This window comes from Pseudophryne corroboree, chromosome 8, assembly GCF_028390025.1.
Source record: "Pseudophryne corroboree isolate aPseCor3 chromosome 8, aPseCor3.hap2, whole genome shotgun sequence".
Classification (NCBI taxonomy): Eukaryota; Metazoa; Chordata; class Amphibia; order Anura; family Myobatrachidae; genus Pseudophryne; species Pseudophryne corroboree.
Genome location: NC_086451.1, coordinates 394,313,126 through 394,334,372, shown reverse-complemented (window position 1 = coordinate 394,334,372; position 21,247 = coordinate 394,313,126). Strand labels below are relative to the sequence as shown.

Sequence of the window (21,247 nt, the reverse complement as noted above, 5' to 3'; positions counted from 1 at the left end):
AATGTTATTGAGGTTAATAATACTGTAGGAGCAAAATTAACCCCAAATACTGTGATTTTAGCTGTTTTTATGTTTTTTCCCCAAAAATCATCCAGATCCAAAACTAAAACCAAAACACGAAAGGGTGGTTTTGGCAAAACCAAGCCAAAACCAAAGCATGAGAGTGGAATTAGAACCAAAACCAAAGCACAAAACACGAAAAAGTGCCCACCGCACATCTTTATTTATAATTGACTCTTGATGGGTCCACTCAATCCCCAAAGAAAGTCAGTGGAAGAATTTAGCATTTGTTAGGAAATGTGTTCATACTGTAAGTGCAGTAGGCCATGTACAATAATAATTTTTTTTTTTAAAGAATTTAACTTTTATTTGATACTTAGAAGTTACACGCTTTTAGAAATAGACATATAATAGCAGGATTGTTCATCCATCATAGCACCCCCAAGTGGTGCATTTTTAAGATCCTCTGTATAGATGGTTTATACAGTATTTGTGAAAGTACATGTTGGCAAAAAAAAAAAAAAAAGTCCCCCAAAGAATTGCATACATTTGGAACTCCCACCTAAGTAATAACTAACAGGTTCCCCTGTCACCTAAAAAAAACTTGACATCTCACCATGAATTCCCATCCGAACTCGGATGTTTATTTAAAGTGGCAATCATTTGCAATACAAAACTTGTAAATGATTGATGCTTTAAAAAAAGTTCACCCGGGTACCCGGTCAACTCGGACTTCATTACATCCGGCCCTATATGTTTAGATTTTTACTGTTTCAAAATTACAGTATATTTGTTCAATTAATCTCTGTGACCTTAATTAATAATGAATCTAAGTGTCTATTACATGACTTACCCTTTCTCAGGGTCTCCAGTGAACCCCAGCAAATACTTACCGCGCACAGTCTCTAATGTTATCTGTTCTATAGTCTATGGCAGTCGCTTTGACTATGAGGATAAGAGACTTTTGGCTATAACAGCCAGCATCTATAACAACTTCTGTATCATGAGCAGCACATGGGGGACGGTGAGTATAGACAGAGTTTTATTTTACTTGACTAATTCTTATTATTTTATTTGAGTGATTCTATAAAGTGTACACAGTCGCATAGACACCAATCAAAGGGGGAGATTCAAATCTTGCAGCTCCCCTCCCACCCCCATCGTGGCCGCCGGCAATATTCAAACGTTACTGCTGATGGGTGCGATATCAGCATTTCAGCTCGCCACCCCCAGGGGTGGTGAGCTGAAATGCGTGAAAAGTGACCCGTTTGGACGCCCAAATGGGACTTTTCACGATCACGCTCATGTCTTTAGTCGGGTTTAGCTGCTTTACGTGGCTAAACCCGTCTCTTATGGGTGCAATCAGCGTGAAAATGGGGGTCATTAGAATATCGCCCCACTATCTCACGACACTTTAGATGGGAGATCGGGGGCAATAAAAGATTTGAATCTCCCCCAGTATGTCAACAGCAGAAGATCGGCATTGTTACACTGTCAACATAATTAATGTTGACACCTGTAAAATGGGAAATGTCAACATAGGATATGTCGATGTTGCTCTAATATCGATATATCGTTAAGGCTTAGAGTTAAGGTTAGCATTAGGGTTAGGGTTACCATTAGTGTTAGGGTTAATGATAGGTTTAGGGCTAGAAGTAGACTAAAACACATGAACATGTTGACATGTCGACATTACAACCCTGTTGACATTCTCATGTCAGCCTAACGAATGTCAACATTTTGAGTGTTGAAATAATATACCACACCAATACTTAGTTATATATTACAGTATCATAATAAATTGTGTTATCCCATATAGCTCAGGGTATGATTATGGATTGCTACAGTATGTATATTTGGAATAATACACTTATATTTTAGTCACTGGTGTTTCTATCATGGGTGCAATGTGTGCGGTGCACACGGGCCCCTGGGTCCAGGGAAGGCCAACACCGCACACATTGCACCCATATTTTCATACTCACCTGTCTGAAGTCCACCGCCGGGCACTGCAGCGGTAGCCGTCGCGGCCAAAGAACACATAAAAAATGGGCGCGAGCATGCGCAGTTCAATTTTTGTCTCCAAAACATGGCGTGCGCCATGTTTCGGGAGACCTGCGCATTCGCAGTAGACTCCGGCATATTGCCGGAGCCTATGGCGCCGTGGAGAGGAGGAGGCCCACCAAGAGTATGCACACGGGCCCTCTCCTCTCTTAAGACGCCCCTGATTTTAGTAAAATAATATAATATTCTGTACTATCATACACAGCACAGTATAGGTCATCTGCAGAGATGTGATTTTTCAGACCTAACATATTGGGTGCTAGATAGAGCTAAAGTACAATAGGAATTAGCTAATTAATATTAGTAAACAAAAAATGTGACAGCATAAAAGTAGATGCAATTAAATACATTGTCAGGTGGGAGAAGAAATAATTTAAAGACAAGTAAAATTTTATATATATATATATATATATATATATATAATATATAATTATTGTTGTTGTTATTATTATTATTATTATTTACATTTCTTTTCAGTTATACAACATGTATCCAGACATTATGGAATATCTACCAGGTCCACATAAGAAAATAAGGAAAAACTTCCAAGATATCTTTGAAATCTCCGCTGAGTCCATCAAGTACCATGAGAAAACACTGGACCCAAACAATCCTCGCGATTATATTGACTGCTTCCTCATTAAGATCAAAGAGGTAAAAGTAACCAAGCACTAAAACAGGACCAGCCTCAAGCCTATTTAAATACTTAAAGGTGATAAAAGACCAAGCTAAAAAAAGATAGAAAGGAAGTCTTAAATAATACCATCAATGAAAGCTTTGATTTATTTAAGTGGGTGATAACTGAGTGAAAACATGAACATGAAACCAGACAAACAGTGTGCTTGTACCCACCTCATTTTATTAGCTCTTGGACCATGAAGCCCTGTACCATGCACTGATAATGCTCAACCAGGAGACACCTATTTTATAGACCTTGATAAAAACAAAAACACGACTAATGGGAAGGTTATAATGTTAAATGTAGTTATTTGAATAAAGAGCAAGAACGATGGCAACAAAACAGACATTACATTAATCAGATGAAATATTAAGCTTAAAAAAGGTGGCATGGGACAAAATAAATAAAAAAGAAGAAACATCAGTTCATTCATTAGATTCTATTTTTGCTCTTGAAAGATCACTAATGTGAATCCTTCACCTATTTCACATGAATATCCATCATTCATTGGAAAGCTTTTTCGCCTATTAAAAGTTTGTGAGGCATTGTCTAAAGTTCTGATTACACGTTGGTATATGTACAGTATATATGGAAAAGTGGCCATATGTGGACAAAATTGCTTTTCCACCAATAATACAACCATATATTTGCTAATTTTGTAGACATTACATTTGTTCCTCTAATAATGAAATACTTGCATATGTTCAGGAACTAGATAATCCAGATTCAGCATTTTACACCAAAACTTTGGCAAGAACCATTCAGAATCTTCTATTTGGAGGAACAGAGACAGTCAGTACAACGCTCAGATACGGCATCTTGGTCCTAATGAAATATCCGGAGGTAGCAGGTGATTTCATCTATACATCCTAGTTGTAATTTGGTACTAGGTCTGTATTGATCATGTATTTTTCCTGCAGCATCATTGGATGAGAAATAATTATATAGAGGGTCATAACATGCAATTAGGTACAATCATTATTTCTTGTAGAGATGTGCACCGGTAATATTTGGGGTTTTGTGTTTTGGTTTTGGATTCGGATCCGCGCCATATTTTGAATTCGGATGCGTTTTGGCAAAACCTCCCTTAAAATTTTTTGTCGGATTCGGGTGTGTTTTGGATTCGGGTGTTTTTTTTAAAAAACCCCTCAAAAACAGCTGAAATATTGAATTTGGGGGTCATTTTGAACTTATAGTATTGTTAACCTCAATAACCATAATTTCCACTCATTTCCAGTCTATTCTGAATACCTCACACCTCACAATATTATTTTTAGTCCTAAAATTTGCACCAAGGTCGCTGGATGACTAAGCTAAGCGACCCATGTGGCCGGCACAAACACCAGGCCCATCTAGGAGTGGCACTGCAGTGTCAGACAGGATGGCACTTAAAAAAAATTGGCCCCAAACAGCACATGATGCAAAAATAAAAAAAAGAGGTGCAAGATGGAATGTCCTTGGGCCCTCCAACCCACCCTTATGTTGTATAAACAGGACATGCACACTTTAACAAACCCATCAATTCAGCCACATGGTCTGCCAAATGACTAAGGCTGAAATTACTGGTTGGTTTGGGCCACCACCATAAAAAGAAGCAATCAATCTCTCCTTGCTCAAACTGGCTCTACAGAGGCAAGATGTCGACCTCATCATCATCCTCTGATTGCTCACCCCTTTCACTGTGTACATCCCCATCCTCACAGAGTATTAATTCGTCCCCACTGGAATCCACCATCTCAGGTCCCTGTGTACTTTCTGGAGGCAATTGCTGGTGAATGTCTCCACGAAGGAATTGATTATAATTAATTTTGATGAACATCATCTTCTCCACATTTTCTGGAAGTAACCTTGTACGCCGATCGCTGGCAAGGTGACCGGCTGCACTAAACACTCTTTCAGAGTACACACTGGAGGGGGGGCAACTTAGGTAAAATAAAGCCAGTTTGTGCAAGGGCCTCCAAATTGCCTCTTTTTCCTGCCAGTATATGTACAGACAGTCTGACGTGCCTACTTGGATGCTGTCACTAATATAATCCTTCACCATGCTTTCAATGGTGATAGAATCATATGCAGTGACAGTAGACGACATGTCAGTAATCGTTGGCAGGTCCTTCAGTCCGGACCAGATGTCAGTTTTCACTTCCGACTGCCCTGCATCACCGCCAGCAGGTGGTTTGGGAAATCTGATCCTTTTCCTGGCAGCTCCAGTGGCGGTAGAAAATGAAGGAGGAGCTGTTGGCGGGTCACGTTCCGCTTGACTTGACAAGTGTCTCACCAGCAGGTCTTTGAACATGTGCAGACTTGTGTCTGCCGGAAAGAAAGATACAGCGTAGGCTTTAAACCTAGGATGGAGCACGGTGACCAAAATGTAGTGCTCTGATTTCAACAGATTGACCACCCGTGAATCCTGGTTAAGCGAATTAAGGGCTCCATCCACAAGTCCCACATGCCTAGCGGAATCGCTCCATTTTGGGTCCACCTTCAATCTCTCCAGCTGCTTCTGCAAAAGCCCGATGAGGGGAATGACCTGACTCAGGCTGGCAGTGTCTGGACTGACTTCACGTGTGGCAAGTTCAAAGGGTTGCAGAACCTTGCACAATGTTGAAATCATTCTCCACTGCGCTTGAGTCAGGTGCATTCCCCCTCCTTTGCCTCAAAAACAGCTTAAATCATAGAATTTGGGGGTCATTTTGATCCCATAGTATTATTAAGCTCAATAACCATAATTTCCACTATTTTCCAGTCTATTCTGAACACCTCACAATATTATTTTTAGTACTAAAATTTGCACCGAGGTCGCTGGATGGCTAAGCTAAGCGACCCAAGTGGCCGATACAAACACCTGGCCCATCTAGGAGTGGCACTGCAGTGTCAGACAGGATGGCAGTTTTAAAAAATAGTCCCCAAACAGCACAAGATGCAAAAAAAGAGGTGCAATGAGGTAGCTGTGTGACTAAGCTGAGCGACCCAAGTGGCCGACACAAACACCTGGCCCATCTAGGAGTGGCATTGCAGTGTCAGACAGGATGGCAGTTTTAAAAAATAGTCCCCAAACTGCACATGATGCAAAAAAAAAAAAAAAAAAAGAGGTGCAATGAGGTACCTGTGTGACTAAGCTAAGCGACCCAAGTGGCCGACACAAACACCTGGCCCATCTAGGAGTGGCACTGCAGTGTCAGACAGGATGGCACTTCAAAAAAATAGTCCCCAAACAGCACATGATGCAAAGAAAAAAAGAGGTGCAATGAGGTAGCTGTGTGACTAAGCTAAGCGACCCAAGTGGCCGACACAAACACCTGGCCCATCTAGGAGTGACACTGCAGTGTCAGATATGATGGCAGATTTAAAAAATAGTCCCCAAACAGCACATGATGCAAAGAAAAAAAGAGGTGCAATGAGGTAGCTGTGTGACTAAGCTAAGTGACACAAGTGGCCGACACAAACACCTGGCCCATCTAGGAGTGGCACTGCAGTTTTCTAGCGAGAGGATGAGTGCTTCCATCCTCATGTGAATCTGAACCACTAGCCATGAACATAGGCCAGGGCCTCAGCAGTTCCTTGCCACTCCGCGTCGTAAATGGCATATTGGCAAGTTTACGCTTCTCATCAGACGCTTTTAATTTTGATTTTTGTGTCATTTTACTGAACTTTTGTAGTATACTTGACGACACAGAGGTAGAGTAGTGGACTACTGTACCGTACTGCTATATATATTCTGGTGGTCACAGCAACATTCTGCACTGTCCCCTCCTACTATATACTGCGCACAACTAAAATGCAGCACAGGTATGGAATCTGGATGCATAGTATACTTTACGACACAGAGGTAGAGCAGTGGACTACTGTAACATATTGCTATATATATATACTGGTGGTCACAGCAACATTCTGCACTGTACCCTCCTACTATATACTGCGCACAACTAAAATGCAGCACAGGTATGGATGCATAGTATACTTCACGACACAGAGGTAGAGCAGTGGACTACTGTACCGTACTGCTATATATATACTGGTGGTCACAGCAACATTCTGCACTGTCCCCTCCTACTATATACTGTGCACAACTAAAATGCAGCACAGGTATGGAATCTGGATGCATAGTATTCTTGACGACACAGAGGTAGAGCAGTGGACTACTGTACCATACTGCTATATATATACTGGTAGTCACAGCAACATTCTGCATCTGCACTGTCCTCCTACTATATATACTACAATGCAGCACAGATATGGAGCGTATTTCCGGCAGAGAACATAGATATTTTCAGCACACTGAGCACAGATATTTGCAAGCACACTGAGCACAGATATTTGCAGCACACTAAGCACAGATATTTGCAGCACACTGAACACAGAAACTGAGAGAACGCAGCCACGTCCTCTCGCTATCATCTCCAAAGCACGAGTGAAAATGGCGGCGATGCGCGGCTCCTTATATAGAATACGAATCTCGCGAGAATCCAACAGCGTGATGATGACGTTCGGGCGCACTCGGGTTAACCGAGCAAGGCGGGAAGATTCGAGTCTGCCTCGGAACCGTGTCTAATGGGTGAAGTTCGGGGGGTTCGGATCCCGAGGAACCGAACCCGCTCATCACTAATCAATAGTAATGGCCTACTGTACTGTACTACTATATATACTGGTGGTCACCAAAATGCAGCACTGTACTACTCTATAGTGCTCACAACAATACAGCACAGATATGGATACTTGAAGTGACAGAGCTGCAAGATACAGCAATGGCCTACTGTACTGTACAACTATATACTGGTGGTCACCAAAATGCTGCACTGTACTACTATATAGTATATACTGGTCGCACAACAATGCAGCAGATATTGAGAACTGATCAGGATACTGTCTAGAACGGACTCTGACACGGAGCTGTAAGATACAGCAAGGGCCTACTGTACTGTACTACTATAATATACTGGTGGTCACCACAATGCAGCACACTGAGCACAGATATTTGCAGCACACTGAGCACAGTTATTGAGCTTTTCAGGCAGAGAACGTAGCCACGTCCTCTCCGCTCAATCTCCAATGCACGAGTGAAAATGGCGGCGAAGCGCGGCTCTTTATATGGAATACGAATCATGCGAGAATCTGACAGCGGGATGATGACGTTCGGCCTCGTTCGGGTTAACCCAAGGCCCAAGGATCCAAGGCTGCCTCAGACCCGTGTAAAATACGTGAAGTTCGGGGGGGTTCGGATCTCGACGAACCGAACCCGCTCATCTCTACTTTTAATGCAGTTTTGCTCCTGATGCCTAAGACACAGTCAACTCTAAATACCCGGAATGCAGATTTTTATCTCTGCAAAGCTTCATACATCTCCCTTTATAAGGCAGGCCTGGCCAACCTGTGGCTCTCCAGCTGTTGTGAAACTACCCGTCCCAGCATGCCCTGCCACAGTTTTGCTACTGGGGAGTGGTAAAACTGTGGCAAGGCATGCTGGGATGTGTAATTTCACAACAGCTGGAGAGCCACAGGTTGGCCAGGCCTGGCCTAAAGCAACTAGATATATGACAGAAGCTGATTGGTTGAATTGTGCAACTTCTCTACTTTCTCTCTCTCTCTCTCTCTCTCTCTCTCTCTCTCTCTAGCTCGCTCTCTCTCTCTCTCCTATGTTTGATACATAATCCTATAAAGTTTTAGGTCTCTCTCTAGGGGTATATTTACTAAAGTGCCGGTTTATAGAAGTGGAGCTGTTGCCCATAGCAAGTTGCAACCAATCAGATTCTAGCTATTATCTAGATGGTGCTAGATAAATGATAAGTAGAATCTGTTTGGTTGTTTTTGGCACCATCTCACTTCTGTAATCCTGCACTTTAGTAATATACACCCCAGTTTTTCTGTTGTAACTTTTATCAAAGCAGATTAAAAAATTGTCATCTATTAGACATTAAGGGAATCAATGGGCCACAAAAATGTTTTGAAGGCTGTGTCACACCTACATACCCTGATAGACTTGCATTCTCTATTTGTTTTCTGTTTAATTCCAGAATTTATTTAGCCTTAAAATCCAATATTATAAAGGCTTTGTTGTAATATAGCTTTTTACTTTATATGGAGTTTTAAAAACAAGACTTTTGTTGAGTTCCCCAATTTGTACATATTCAGGACATTACATAAACCCTAAACAAAACAATTTATAGAAATAAAATGAGAATATATGCTCTAGAGCGGTGGTTCTCAAACTTTGTAACGCAAACCTATCAGGCGAATGGGTGTATTCGTTAGGTTGGATACTCATTAGGTGACATATCTAATGCTATATGATTCTGACGCTGATCAGAATGATATATTGTCCATATGATCTAGTGTGTGCCCTCAATCATGAGTTCACGTGCGTCATCAGTGCGGTCATCCCCTCTGATGTTCTGCATGTCTAATGGGCCAATCCCATTGGCGACAGCATGCAGGCGAATGCGGGATGGAAGGATGTATTGTACAGAGGTACACCAAATCATACAATGTGTACAGGAGCCGGATAGATCTTTCCGTCAGGCATCGTTCTGATGGGTACCCAGCCTCACTCACTAACATATTTTAAAAGATCCACAGCTGGAGCTAATTATTTCACTTGTGATTCAGTGAGGAGACCTGGAAAACATGAACTGTTTGGGGTCCTGAGGACCAAGTTTGAGAACTTATTCGCTAGAGCTAATGATATATATTTTACTTCTGTATATCTAACTCTATCCACCTCTTTCAGAAACAATTCAGAAGGAAATTGACAGCGTTGTGGGGAGAAATCGAAGGCCGGCCATAGTGGACAAGAATAAGATGCCATATACTGAGGCGACTATCCATGAACTAATGAGATTTTGTGATGTATTACCTATTAGTCTTCCTCACAGAACATCAAAAGACACAATTTTCAGAGGATTCATGATCCCGAAGGTTAGTGAGGACAAACTTATCAACCAAAAGATATTCACTGGAAAAAAAAATCTGAATCCCCCCCCCCCCCCCAGGTCTTCAAAAATACTGTCTCATGAAACACTGGTTCCCACTATAGTGAAAACAAGTAAAAAATACACATGAACAGGCAGTGTTGCAATGAAAGTGGTGGAAATATACTTTTTGTTTTTGCCTGTGGGGTAAATACTGTCTGCTTTTGCATGTAGCCAACAAATGCTGGACAGTTTTTTTTACATTGCAATTTAGATTTGAATTTGGTCACACCCCACCCAAATCTATAAGTCTCTGTACATTGTAAAACTCCCCCACCTGCAGTGCAGCATGGTTTTGTCAAGGTGCAAAGTCACAGTACCTGCTCTTTTATGCTTTATTCCCAGCTCAGAATCAGCCCCATAATATCTTCTGGATTTCTAAAGTTCAGAGGAGTATGTTATATTCACATTTGCTATCAATAATGATTTTCAAAGCTTTCACTACAAAAAACCAACTGACAGTGCTTGTTTCTATGGGGGGTAAGTATCTAAATTTCTAAAGATTACAAGTAAAGTGCCCATCACAGAGAGAGTCTAGCTAGTATTTACTGTATATAGTACATGCTAGAGATGAGTGGGTTTGGTTCTCCGAGAACCGAACCCCCCCGAACTCCACGTTGTTTACACAGGTCCGAGGCAGCCTCGGTTCTTCCCGCCTGACTCGGAAAACCCGAACGAGGGAAAACGTCATCATCCCGCTGTTGGATTCTCGCGAGATTCGGATTCCATATAAAGAGCCGCGCGTCGCCGACATTTTCACTCGTGCATTGTTGAGAGAGCGAGAGGACGTGGCTACGTTCTCTGAGTGGAAAGCTCAATATCAGCTCAATATCAGTGCTCAGTATCTGTGCTGCATTGTGGTGACCAGTATACTACAGTGCAATAGTCCAGTGTTGCATCTCGCTGCCCAGTGTCAGTTCTAGTATCCTCATCAGTGCTCAGGATCAGTGCTCATTGTCTTGCTGCTGCATTGTGGTGACCAGTATACTACAGTACAATAGTCCAGTGCTGTTCTGCTGTTCTTGCTGCCCAGTGTCAGTTGTAGTATCCTCATCAGTCCTCAGTATCAGTACTCATTGTCTTGTTCTGCATTGTGGTGACCAGTATACTACAGTACAATAGTCCAGTGCTGTTCTCGCTGCCCAGTGTCAGTTCTATTATCCTCATCAGTGCTCAGTATCACTACTCATTGTCTTGTGCTGCATTGTGGTGACCAGTATACTACAGTACAATAGTCCAGTGCTGTTCTCGCTGCCCAGTGTCAGTTCTAGTATCCTCATCAGTGCTCAGTATCACTACTCATTGTCTTGTGCTGCATTGTGGTGACCAGTATACTACAGTACAATTGTCCAGTGCTGTTCTCACTGCCCAGTGTCAGTTCTAGTATCCTCATCAGTGCTCAGTATCACTATTCATTGTCTTGCTGCTGCATTGTGGTGACCAGTATACTACAGTACAATAGTCCAGTGCTATTCTCGCTGCCCAGTGTCAGTTCTAGTATCCTCATCAGTGCTCAGTATCACTGCTCATTGTCTTGTGCTGCATTGTGTGGTGCTCAGTATACTACAGTACATTACTAATAGTCCAGTGTCTTGTGCTGCGTCTTGCTGCTGTAGGGTGCTGTAGTAGTGTCCTGTCACTGTGCATAGGTCATCATCATTCCAGTCACAGTGGTATCTGGGGGGTGACAATTCCAGAGGGCTTTTGTGCTGCTCACTAATACTAGTACAGTGTCTTGTGCTGCATCGTGCTGCTCAGTGTCAGTTCTCCGTAGTATCATCAGTGCTCAGTATAATCAGTGATCAGTATAAACAGTGCTCACTATAATCAGTGCTCAGTAAAATCAGTGATCAGTATAATCAGTGCTCAGTAAAATCAGTGATCAGTATAATCAGTGCTCAGTAAAATCAGTGCTCAGTAAAATCAGTGCTCAGTATAATCAGTGCTCAGTATAATCAGTGCTCAGTATAATCAGTGCTCAGTATAATCAGTGCTCAGTAAAATCAGTGATCAGTATAATCAGTGCTCAGTATAATCAGTGATCAGTATAATCAGTGATCAGTATAATCAGTGCGCTGTTAGACGTGCGCCCGTTATCCGCCATTAGTGCAGTGGGATTAAGACAATTTATTAAGTTATTTTGTCCCCGGTACCAAATCCCATCTAGATTCCACTACACAAGGCAGGCGATAGCGAGATTTTTAATTCCAGTGATTTGGACGTAACAGTGATTTTACCAATTAATATCAGTGATTTATAATTATTAATTACAGTGATCTTGCCAAATAATTCCAGTGATTTTGGACGTAGCATTACAGTGATTTTACCAATTAATATCAGTGATTTATAATTATTAACTACAGTGATCTTGCCAAATATTTCCAGTGATTTGGACATATAATTCCAGTTGGAATTGTTTGTGTCGCTTGGCGTAGTCATACAGCTAACCCATTGCACCTCTTCGACATCTTTGCATGAAGTGCTGTTTGGGGCCTAGTTTTTTAAAATTGCCATCCTGTGTGACACTGCCGTGTGAGTCCAGGGGGACTGCTGTATTAGTCCTGGGGTACTGCCGTATATGTCCACCAATTTCATATTTTTTTTTAAAGTGACTGGAGCGTACTGGAGATGCTGTCAGTGGACCGAACAATTGCGGCCCGCTCTTGACATTCAGCCACTGCGTGAGACTACTAGATGGGCCAGGTGGTTGTGTCGCTTAGCTTAGGCCTACAGCAACCTCGTGCACCTTTTTTTCATCTTTGCATCATGTGCTGTTAGGGGCCTTTTTTGATATCTGCCCTCCTGTCTGACACTGCAGTGCCACTCCTAGATGGGCCAGGTGTTTGTGCTGACCACTTGGGTCGCTTAGCTTAGTCATCCAGTGACCTCGTGCAACCTTTTGGCCTAAAAACAATATTGTGAGGTGTTCAGAATAGACTGGGAATGAGTGGAAATTATGGATATTGAGGTTAATAATACTATAGAATCAAAATTACCCCCAAATTCTATGATTTAAGCTGTTTTTGAGGGTTTTTTTGAAAAAAACACCCGAATCCAAAACGCACCCAAAAAATTCTTAAGGGAGGTTTTGCCAAAACGCGTCCGAATCCAAAACGCGACCGCGGAACCGAATCCAAAACCAAAACACAAAATCCGAAAAATGCCCGCTGCACATATCTAGTACATGCTATAAAATAATTTCTAGAAACTGATTGTTTACTATACGGCAACTTCACTTGTTCTCTTTAAAAGGTATGGTAAATTTTCCCCATGTTTAGTTTGTGGGGCCGATGCATAGTGTGTATGTCAGTTTCTTGTTTGAAAGTGTAGTGTATATACCCAGAACATAGGCATTTAGCCAGTGCCATGACAGGTCTTTACGTGCCCTGTGCTGGCCACACCCCCTGACTGCCCAACATCTTTATGACATTCAGAGGGGGCGGGGCAAAGCAGCACCATGGGAACATCCTAGGGTTCTGTATAGGCTGTTGGGGTGCACGTCTGGAGCATATAAAGGATTATACGGCATCTCTGCAGCAATGACACTGGCTGCAGGGTGCCAGTCCAGGCAATAGGGCGGAGGACTTGAACTGCACACCCTAATTCTAAACATAATGAGAGGTGCTACCATGCTGAGACTTGTAGTTCCACACAGACAAAAATAGAAAATCAGAAGCACACTCTGAATACTAAACACTGCTAATCACAATAATTACTGTATAAAAAACTCTGCAATGTAATAGAGAGTAAAATTGAGGTGCTTAGCATATTTTTGGCCAAACAATATGGACCTACCAAATGCAACCAGTTAACACTAAAATTTAAATCCAGGGCATGGGCAAGCACAAGCCAACTACCCCAAGCCATCACATTAATGAGAGGTTTAAGTATTAAAAAGTGTTACATTAGTAAGAAGCAGCAGCTGTGTTGAGAATGTAACATACTGTAGGTGACAGGTAATAATTAGAGATGTGCGGCTGGCACTTTTCGTGTTTGTGTTTTGGTTCTAATTCCAATTTTGTGTTTTGGTTTTGGATCTGGATGATTTTTGAAAAAAAAACATAAAAACAGCTAAAATCACAGAATTTGGGGTAATTTTGATCCTATGGTATTATTAACCTCAATAACATTCATTTCCACTCATTCCAGTCTATTCTGAACACCTCACACCTCACAATATTGTTTTTAGGCCTAAAAGTTGCACCGAGGTGGCTGTATGACCAAGCTAAGTGACACAAGTGTGCGGCACAAACACCTGGCCCATCTAGGAGTGGCACTGCAGTTGCAGACAAGATGGCACTATTCAAAAACTAGTCCCCAAACAGCACATAATGCAAAGAAGAAAAAAAGGTGCACCGAGGTTGCTGTATGACTAAGCTAAGCGACACAACCACCTGGCCCATCTAGTAGTGTCACGCAGTGGCTGAATGTCGAGAGTGTGCCGCAATTGTTCGGTCCACTGACGGCATCTCCAGCATGCCCCTGTCATTTTATAAAAAATCTGCAATTGGTGGACTTATACGGCAGTACCCAAGGACTAATACAGCAGTACCCCTGGACTCATACGGCACTGTCAAACAGGATGTCACTTTTCATAAACTAGGCCACAAACAGCACCTCATGCAAAGATGTTGAAGAGTTGCAATGAGGTAGCTGTATGACTACTCCAAGTGACACAAACAATTCCCACTGGAATTATATGTCCAAATCACTGGAATTATACACCCAAATCACAGGAGTTAAATGGCAGTACCACTGGACATATACGGAAGTGTCAGACAGGATGGCACTTTAAAAAAAATAGCCCCCAAACAGCACATGATGATAAGAAGAAAAAGAGGTGCAAGATGGAATTTTCCTTGGGCCCTCCCACCCACCCTTATGTTGTATTAACAGTACATGAGCATCTTAACAAACCAATAATTTCAGTGACAGGGCCTGCCACACGGCTGTGGCTGGAATGATTGGTTTGTTTGGGCCCACACAAAAAAAGAAGCAATCCCCCACTGAAAAAAAACCCAATCAATCTCTCCTTGCACAAACTGGCTCTACAGAGGCAAGATGTCGATCTCATCCTCATCCTCCAATTCCTCACCCCTTTCACTGTGTACATCCTCCTCCTCTTCACAGAGTATTAATTCATCCACACTGGAATCCACCAGCACAGGTTACTCTATACTGTCTGGAGGCAATTGCTGGTGTAGGTCTTCCCGGAGGAATTTATAATTCATTTTGATGAACATCATCTTCTCCACATTTTGTGGAAGTAACCTCCTACGCCGATCGCTGACACTCTTTCGGAGTACACACTGGAGGGGGGCAACTTAGGTAAAATAAAGACAGTTTGTGCAAGGGCCTCCAAATTGCCTCTTTTCCTGTCATTATACATACAGACAGTCTGACATGCCTACTTGGATGCTGTCACTCATATAATCCTCCACCATTCTTTCAATGGTGAGAGAATCATATGCAGTGACAGTAGACATGTCTGTAATCGTTGGCAGGTCCTTCAGTCCGGACCAGATGTCAGCTTTCGCTCCTGACTGCCCTGCATCACCGCCAGTGGGTGGGCTAGGAAATCTTATCCTTTTCCTTGCAGCCCCAGTGGCAGGAGAAATTGAAGGAGGAGCTGTTGACGGGTCACGTTCCACTTGAGTTGACAATTTACTCACCAGCAGGTCTTTGCACCTCTGCACACTTGTGTCTGCCGGAAAGAGAGATACAACGTAGCCTTTAAATCTAGGATCGAGCACGGTGGCCAAAATGTAGTGCTCTGATTTCAACAGATTGACCACCCGTGAATCCTGGCAAAGCAAATGAAGGGCTCCATCCACAAGTCCCACATACTTTGCGGAATCCCTCCGTCTTAGGTCCTCCTTCAATTTATCCAGCTGCTTCTACAAAAGCCTGATGAGGGGAATGACCTGACTCAAGCTTGCTGTGTCTGAACTGACTTCACGTGTGGAAAGTTCGAAGGGTTGGAGAACCTTGCACAAGACAGAAATCATTCTCCACTGCACTTGAGTCAGGTGCAATTCCCCCTCCTTTGACTATATCGTAGGTGGATATATAGGCTTGAATGGCCTTTTGCTGCTCCTCCATCCTCTGAAGCATATAGAGTGTTGAATTCCACCTCGTTACCACCTCTTGCTTCAGTTGATGGTAGGGCAGTTTTAGGAGTGTTTGCTGGTGCTCCAGTCTTCGGCACTCGGTGGCAGAATGTCAAAAGTGGCCCGCAATTTTTTGGGCCACCGACAGCATCTCCTGTATGCCCCTTTCATTTTTCAAAAAATTCGGCACCACCAAATTAATTGTATGTGCAAAACATGGGACGTGCTGGAATTTGCCCAGATGTAATGCACGCACAATATTGGTGGCGTTGTCCGATATCACAAATCCCCAGGAGAGTCCAATTGGGGTAAGCCATTCTGCGATAATGTCCCTCAGTTTCCGTAAGAGATTGTCAGCTGTGTGCCTCTTACGGAAAGCTGTGATACATAGCGTAGCCTGCCTAGGTATGAGTTGGCGTTTGCGAGATGCTGCTACTGTTGCCGCTGCTGTTGTTGCTGCGGGAGGCCATACATCTACCCAGTGGGCTGTCACAGTCATATAGTCCTTAGTCTGCCCTGTTCCACTTGTCCACATATCCGTGGTTAAGTGGACACTGGATACAACCGCATTTTGTAGGACACTGGTGTCTCTTTTTCTGACATCTTTGTACATTCTCGGTATCGCCTGCCTAGAGAAGTGAAACCTAGATGGGAATTGATACCGGGGAAACACTATCTCCATCAATTCTCTAAGTCCCACAGAACTAATGGCGGATACCGAACGCACGTCTAACACCAACATAAGTTTCAAGGCCCCAGTTATCCGCTTTGCAACAGGATGACCGCTGTCATATTTCATCTTCCTCACAAAGGACTGTTGGACAGTCAATTGCTTACTCGAAGTAGCACAAGTGGTCTTCCGACTTCCCCTCTGGGATGACGATCGACTCCTAGCAGCAACAACAGCAGCGGCAGCAACAGCAGGCGTACCACTCAAGGGTCCTCCAGAGGAATCCCGGTTAGGAGAGGACTCCTCAATCTTGACAGTGACATGGCCTGCACTACTACTGACGTTCCTGACTGAGTAGGAAGTTGACGTTGAGGGAGCTGGTGGTGTGTCTTGCAGGAGCTTGGGTACAAGAGAAAGAAGGGATTTAGATGTCAGTGGACAGCTTATGCTCTTACCCAAAGTTTCACAACTTGACACTGACTTCTGATTAATGCGCAGCAGGTGACGTATAAGGGAGGATGTTCCTAGGTAGTTAACATCCTTACCCCTACTTATTACAGATTGACAGAGGCAACAGATGGCTGTCATGACTGAGGTTTTGTGAACCCGGTGTTAGTGAAGTCTGTGTGGGCGACTGGAGGATTATATGAATACTACCACTGACCTGGTTTGGGAGTGTTGTGGACTCGGGGTTTCTTCTGGTGACTGGGAAGAGGAACCGCAGCAGAGATGGCCGAATCTAGGTTCTCCTCATGCAGGATTAGGTCGGCAGACAGGAGGCATGCTGAAGGTCTCCTGAAAGACAGAACTGGAAAGGCGCTGATGAATCAGTGAAGATACCAGGTACAACTGCGCTAAAGTGTACTGGGTGCTTGGAGACACTGAGATGCTAGGAGGCGCGGAGGCGCTTGGAGACACTGAGGTACTAGGAGGCACGGAAGTGCTTGGACGCACTGAGGTGCTTGGAGGTACTGGGGTGCGTAGAGACACTGGGGTGCGTAGAGACACTGGGGTGCGTAGAAACACTGGGGTGCTTGGAGGCACTGAGGTGCTTGGGGGCACTGAGGTGCCGGAAGCACGGAGACACTGGAGGTACGAGGTGCTGAGGCATGGGGGTGCTGAGGCACGAGGTGCTGGAAGCACGGAGGCGCTGAGGCACGGAGGTACTGGAGGCACGAGGTGCTGAGACACGGAGATGCTGGAAGCACGGAGGTGCTGAGACACGGAGATGCTGAGGCACGGAGGCACGAGGATCCGAGACACGGAGATGCTGGAAGCACGGAGATGCTGGAGGCACGAGGTGCTGAGGCACGGAGATACTGAAGCACGGAGATACTGAGGCACGGAGATGCTGAGGCACGGAGATGCTGAGGCACGGAGATGCTGAGGCACGGAGGCGCTGAGGCAGGGAGGCGCTGAGGCACGGAGATGCTGAGGCACGGAGGTGCTGAGGCACGGAGGCGCTGAGGCACGGAGGCGCTGAGGCATGGAGGCGCTGAGGCACGGAGGTGCTGAGGCACGGAGATGCTGAGGCACGGAGATGCTGCAGGGATACGGGAGCTCTGGAGATCACAACTACAACAGCAGTAAAGATGAACCACGGCAGCTGTGGTTTTCAGTTGAGATTATGGAATATAATACTGTGCCTTTAAGATGAACCACTGCAGCTGTGCCTTTACTTTGAGACTCGTGGAAATAGTGATCATCAGTGGCAACACAAAAGTAAACCAAACAGGGTAACAAGGAACAGAGTTTTCACAGGAACTAGAGTATAAAGGTTACCTTTAGGGAGCTCAGCTTGAAGACTCACACATAGCTGTGAGTGTGACACAAGGAACTGGCCCAGTTTCCAACTCAGCCTCCTGACTTATACTTCCTGGTCCTTGGTGATTGGTGAGCAGGATTAGGTGATGCAGAGAGTCTCAGGCTGGCAGAGGATTGGACAACTCTGGATCAGGTGAACAGTCACTGTCATGTGACTACTCCAGACTAGGCTGTGATGTAGAATGAGGCCTAGCAGGCCGAGAGAACACTGAAGCCTGAACTTCATATTACTGAATTCAGCCTCACACAGGAGATCACCACAGGTGGAGCTAATTAACTATTACCTTTCAGGCAGAGAACTCAGGAAAACTCATAGTGCTGACAAGCTGTTTAACTCAGTGAGTAAAAGACACAGGATCCAGGACAGATGGCAGGGGTAAGTCACCAAATATGAAACCTACAGTCAGGATTGTGACAATGGCTTGACACCTGTTGTCCGGATTTGTGGAGAAATAATTCCACACCGAAGAGGTGGCTTTTTTGGTAGTTTGCCCAGGCATCACAATGGGCATCTTCATCCCATGGACAACAGGTGAATCCCCCGGTGCCTGACTTAAACAAACCAAAAGACACAGGATCCGGGACAGATGGCAGGGGTAAGTCACCAAATATGAAACCTACAGTCAGGATTGTGACAGTATCCCCCTCTTCAAGGGTGGACTCTGGACACCCATCTTGAATCTTAGAGGAACTTGAGAAATTCATACGGAAGAATTTAGGACCTTTGTTGATGCCTCTTCTTCTTACGGGAACATTTGGTTTTGACCAGGGAGAGTGGAATCTCCTGTAAAGAAAAAACTTCCTTAGAAAACATGGGACCTCCCCTGAAAGAAGTAGCATCATGAACTGGATCAAATTCAGAGTCTGAGTCCAAGTCTATTGGAAGATACCAATCTTCTTTGGGAGTAACTACATCCGCTTAGTAAGCTGCAATAACAAGTTCAGAACAACACAAGGAACTTGGAGTGGAATCAATGGAAACATAACCAACACTTAAATCAACAGGGCTGTTGTCTTTGTACTGTTTTCCAATTCTTGGCATTCCTGAAATTCCTAATGTATTAGTTCATCAAGGCATTATCTTGCTCAGAAAGCGATGGGTCAGAAAACAGAGCATTGGCTGCATGTTCTGAAGACTGAGTGGAGGATGAAATTGGACTCAAGGAAACAGATGCCACTGAAACAACATTAGACTGAGGTACCCATTCAGACATTAGGTCAATAGCCTTGGTATTTTTCTTGACTTTAGATGCTACAGCAGAATTATCCCGACATCGAGGAGAAGAGGTATTAGAATTCCCCGCAGAAGCTGTGGACTCAGTGCTGGAAGACAAGGAAACAGAATCAGAGACAGACTGAAGTCTAATTTTAGAACTAGATGGTGGAAGTCCTTTACTGGGACCAACAGACAAAAGTTCTTTACTCGGACCAATGCTTGGAATCGGTTTGTGTCCAGATGAGTTTGAACAGACTGAAACTGGAGAAATCTTTGGCTGGACGAGTAGGACTGGATTGGATCCGAGGATACTTGAATTGGCTGGGGCCAAAGGAGACTGACCAGGCTGGTCCTGGAGTATTGCTGGACCAGCTGGAACTGGGACGGGCTGACCAGGCTGGGCCTGGAGTATTGCTGGACCGGCTGGAACCGGGACGGACTGACCAGGCAGAGCCTGGAGTATTGCTGGACCGGCTGGAACCGGGACGGACTGACCAGGCAGAGCCTGGAGTATTGCTGGACCGGCTGGAACCGGGACGGACTGACCAGGCTGGGCCTGGAGTATTGCTGGACCGGCTGGAACCGGGACGGACTGACCAGGCTGGGCCTGGAGTATTGCTGGACCGGCTGGAACCGGGACGGACTGACCAGGCAGGGCCTGGAGTATCGCTGGACCGGATAGAACCGGGACGGACTGACCAGGTGGAGCCTGGAATATAGCTGGACCGGCAGGAGCCCCCTCATCACGGGGCTGGGCTGAGGCAAGAACCCCCTCTTCACGGGGCTGGGCTGAAGCAAGAGCCCCCTCTTCACAGGGCTGGGCTGAAGCAAGAGCCCCCTCTTCACGGGGCTGGGCTGCACTCTGTAGACTCTCTGGCTGGGCAGCACTCTGTAGACTCTCTGGCTGGGCAGCACTCTGTAGACTCTCTGGCTGGGCAGCACTCTGTAGACTCTCTGGCTGGGCAGCACTCTGTAGACTCTCTGGCTGGGCAGCACTCTGTAGACTCTCTGGCTGGGCAGCACTCTGTAGACTCTCTGGCTGGGCAGCACTCTGTAGACTCTCTGGCTGGGCAGCACTCTGTAGTCTCTCTGGCTGGGCAGCACTCTGTAGTCTCTCTGGCTGGGCAGCACTCTGTAGTCTCTCTGGCTGGGCAGCACTCTGTAGTCTCTCTGGCTGGGCAGCACTCTGTAGTCTTCTCTGGCTGGGCAGCACTCTGTAGTCTCTCTGGCTGGGCAGCACTCTGAAGACTCTCTGGGGCTGGACCCTCTGAACCCCTCTCTGGGGCTAAAGACACGGACGCCCCTCGTTGGGCTGAAAACACGGACGCCACTCCTTGGGCTGAAGACACGGATGCCCCTCCTTGGGCTGAAGACACGGACGCCCCTCCTTGGGCTGAAGACACGGACGCCCCTCCTTGGGCTGTAGACACGGACGCCCCTCCTTGGGCTGTAGACACGGACGCCCCTCCTTGGGCTGTAGACACAGACGCCCCTCCTTGGGCTGTAGATACGGACGCCCCTCCTTGGGCTGTAGATACGGACGCCCCTCCTTGGGCTGAAGACACGGACGCCCCTCCTTGGGCTGAAGACACGGACGCCCCTCCTTGGGCTGAAGACACGGACGCCCCTCCTTGGGCTGAAGACACGGACGCCCCTCCTTGGGCTGAAGACACGGACGCCCCTCTTTGGGCTGAAGACACGGATGCCCCTCCTTGGGCTGAA

The 21,247-nt window shown here is 45.1% G+C and overlaps 1 protein-coding gene across 1 annotated transcript in view; it reads left to right on the top strand.

Annotated features, from left to right (window-relative positions):
- The window catches only part of LOC134949256 (cytochrome P450 2F3-like), a 75,052-nt gene that overhangs the window by 20,642 nt on the left and 33,163 nt on the right, over window positions 1-21,247 (top strand). The window contains exons 4-7 of the mRNA XM_063937737.1: window positions 864-1,024; window positions 2,542-2,718; window positions 3,452-3,593; window positions 9,465-9,652. Coding sequence (XP_063793807.1) covers window positions 864-1,024; window positions 2,542-2,718; window positions 3,452-3,593; window positions 9,465-9,652 — 668 coding nt within the window. The remainder of the gene's footprint in view (window positions 1-863; window positions 1,025-2,541; window positions 2,719-3,451; window positions 3,594-9,464; window positions 9,653-21,247) is intronic.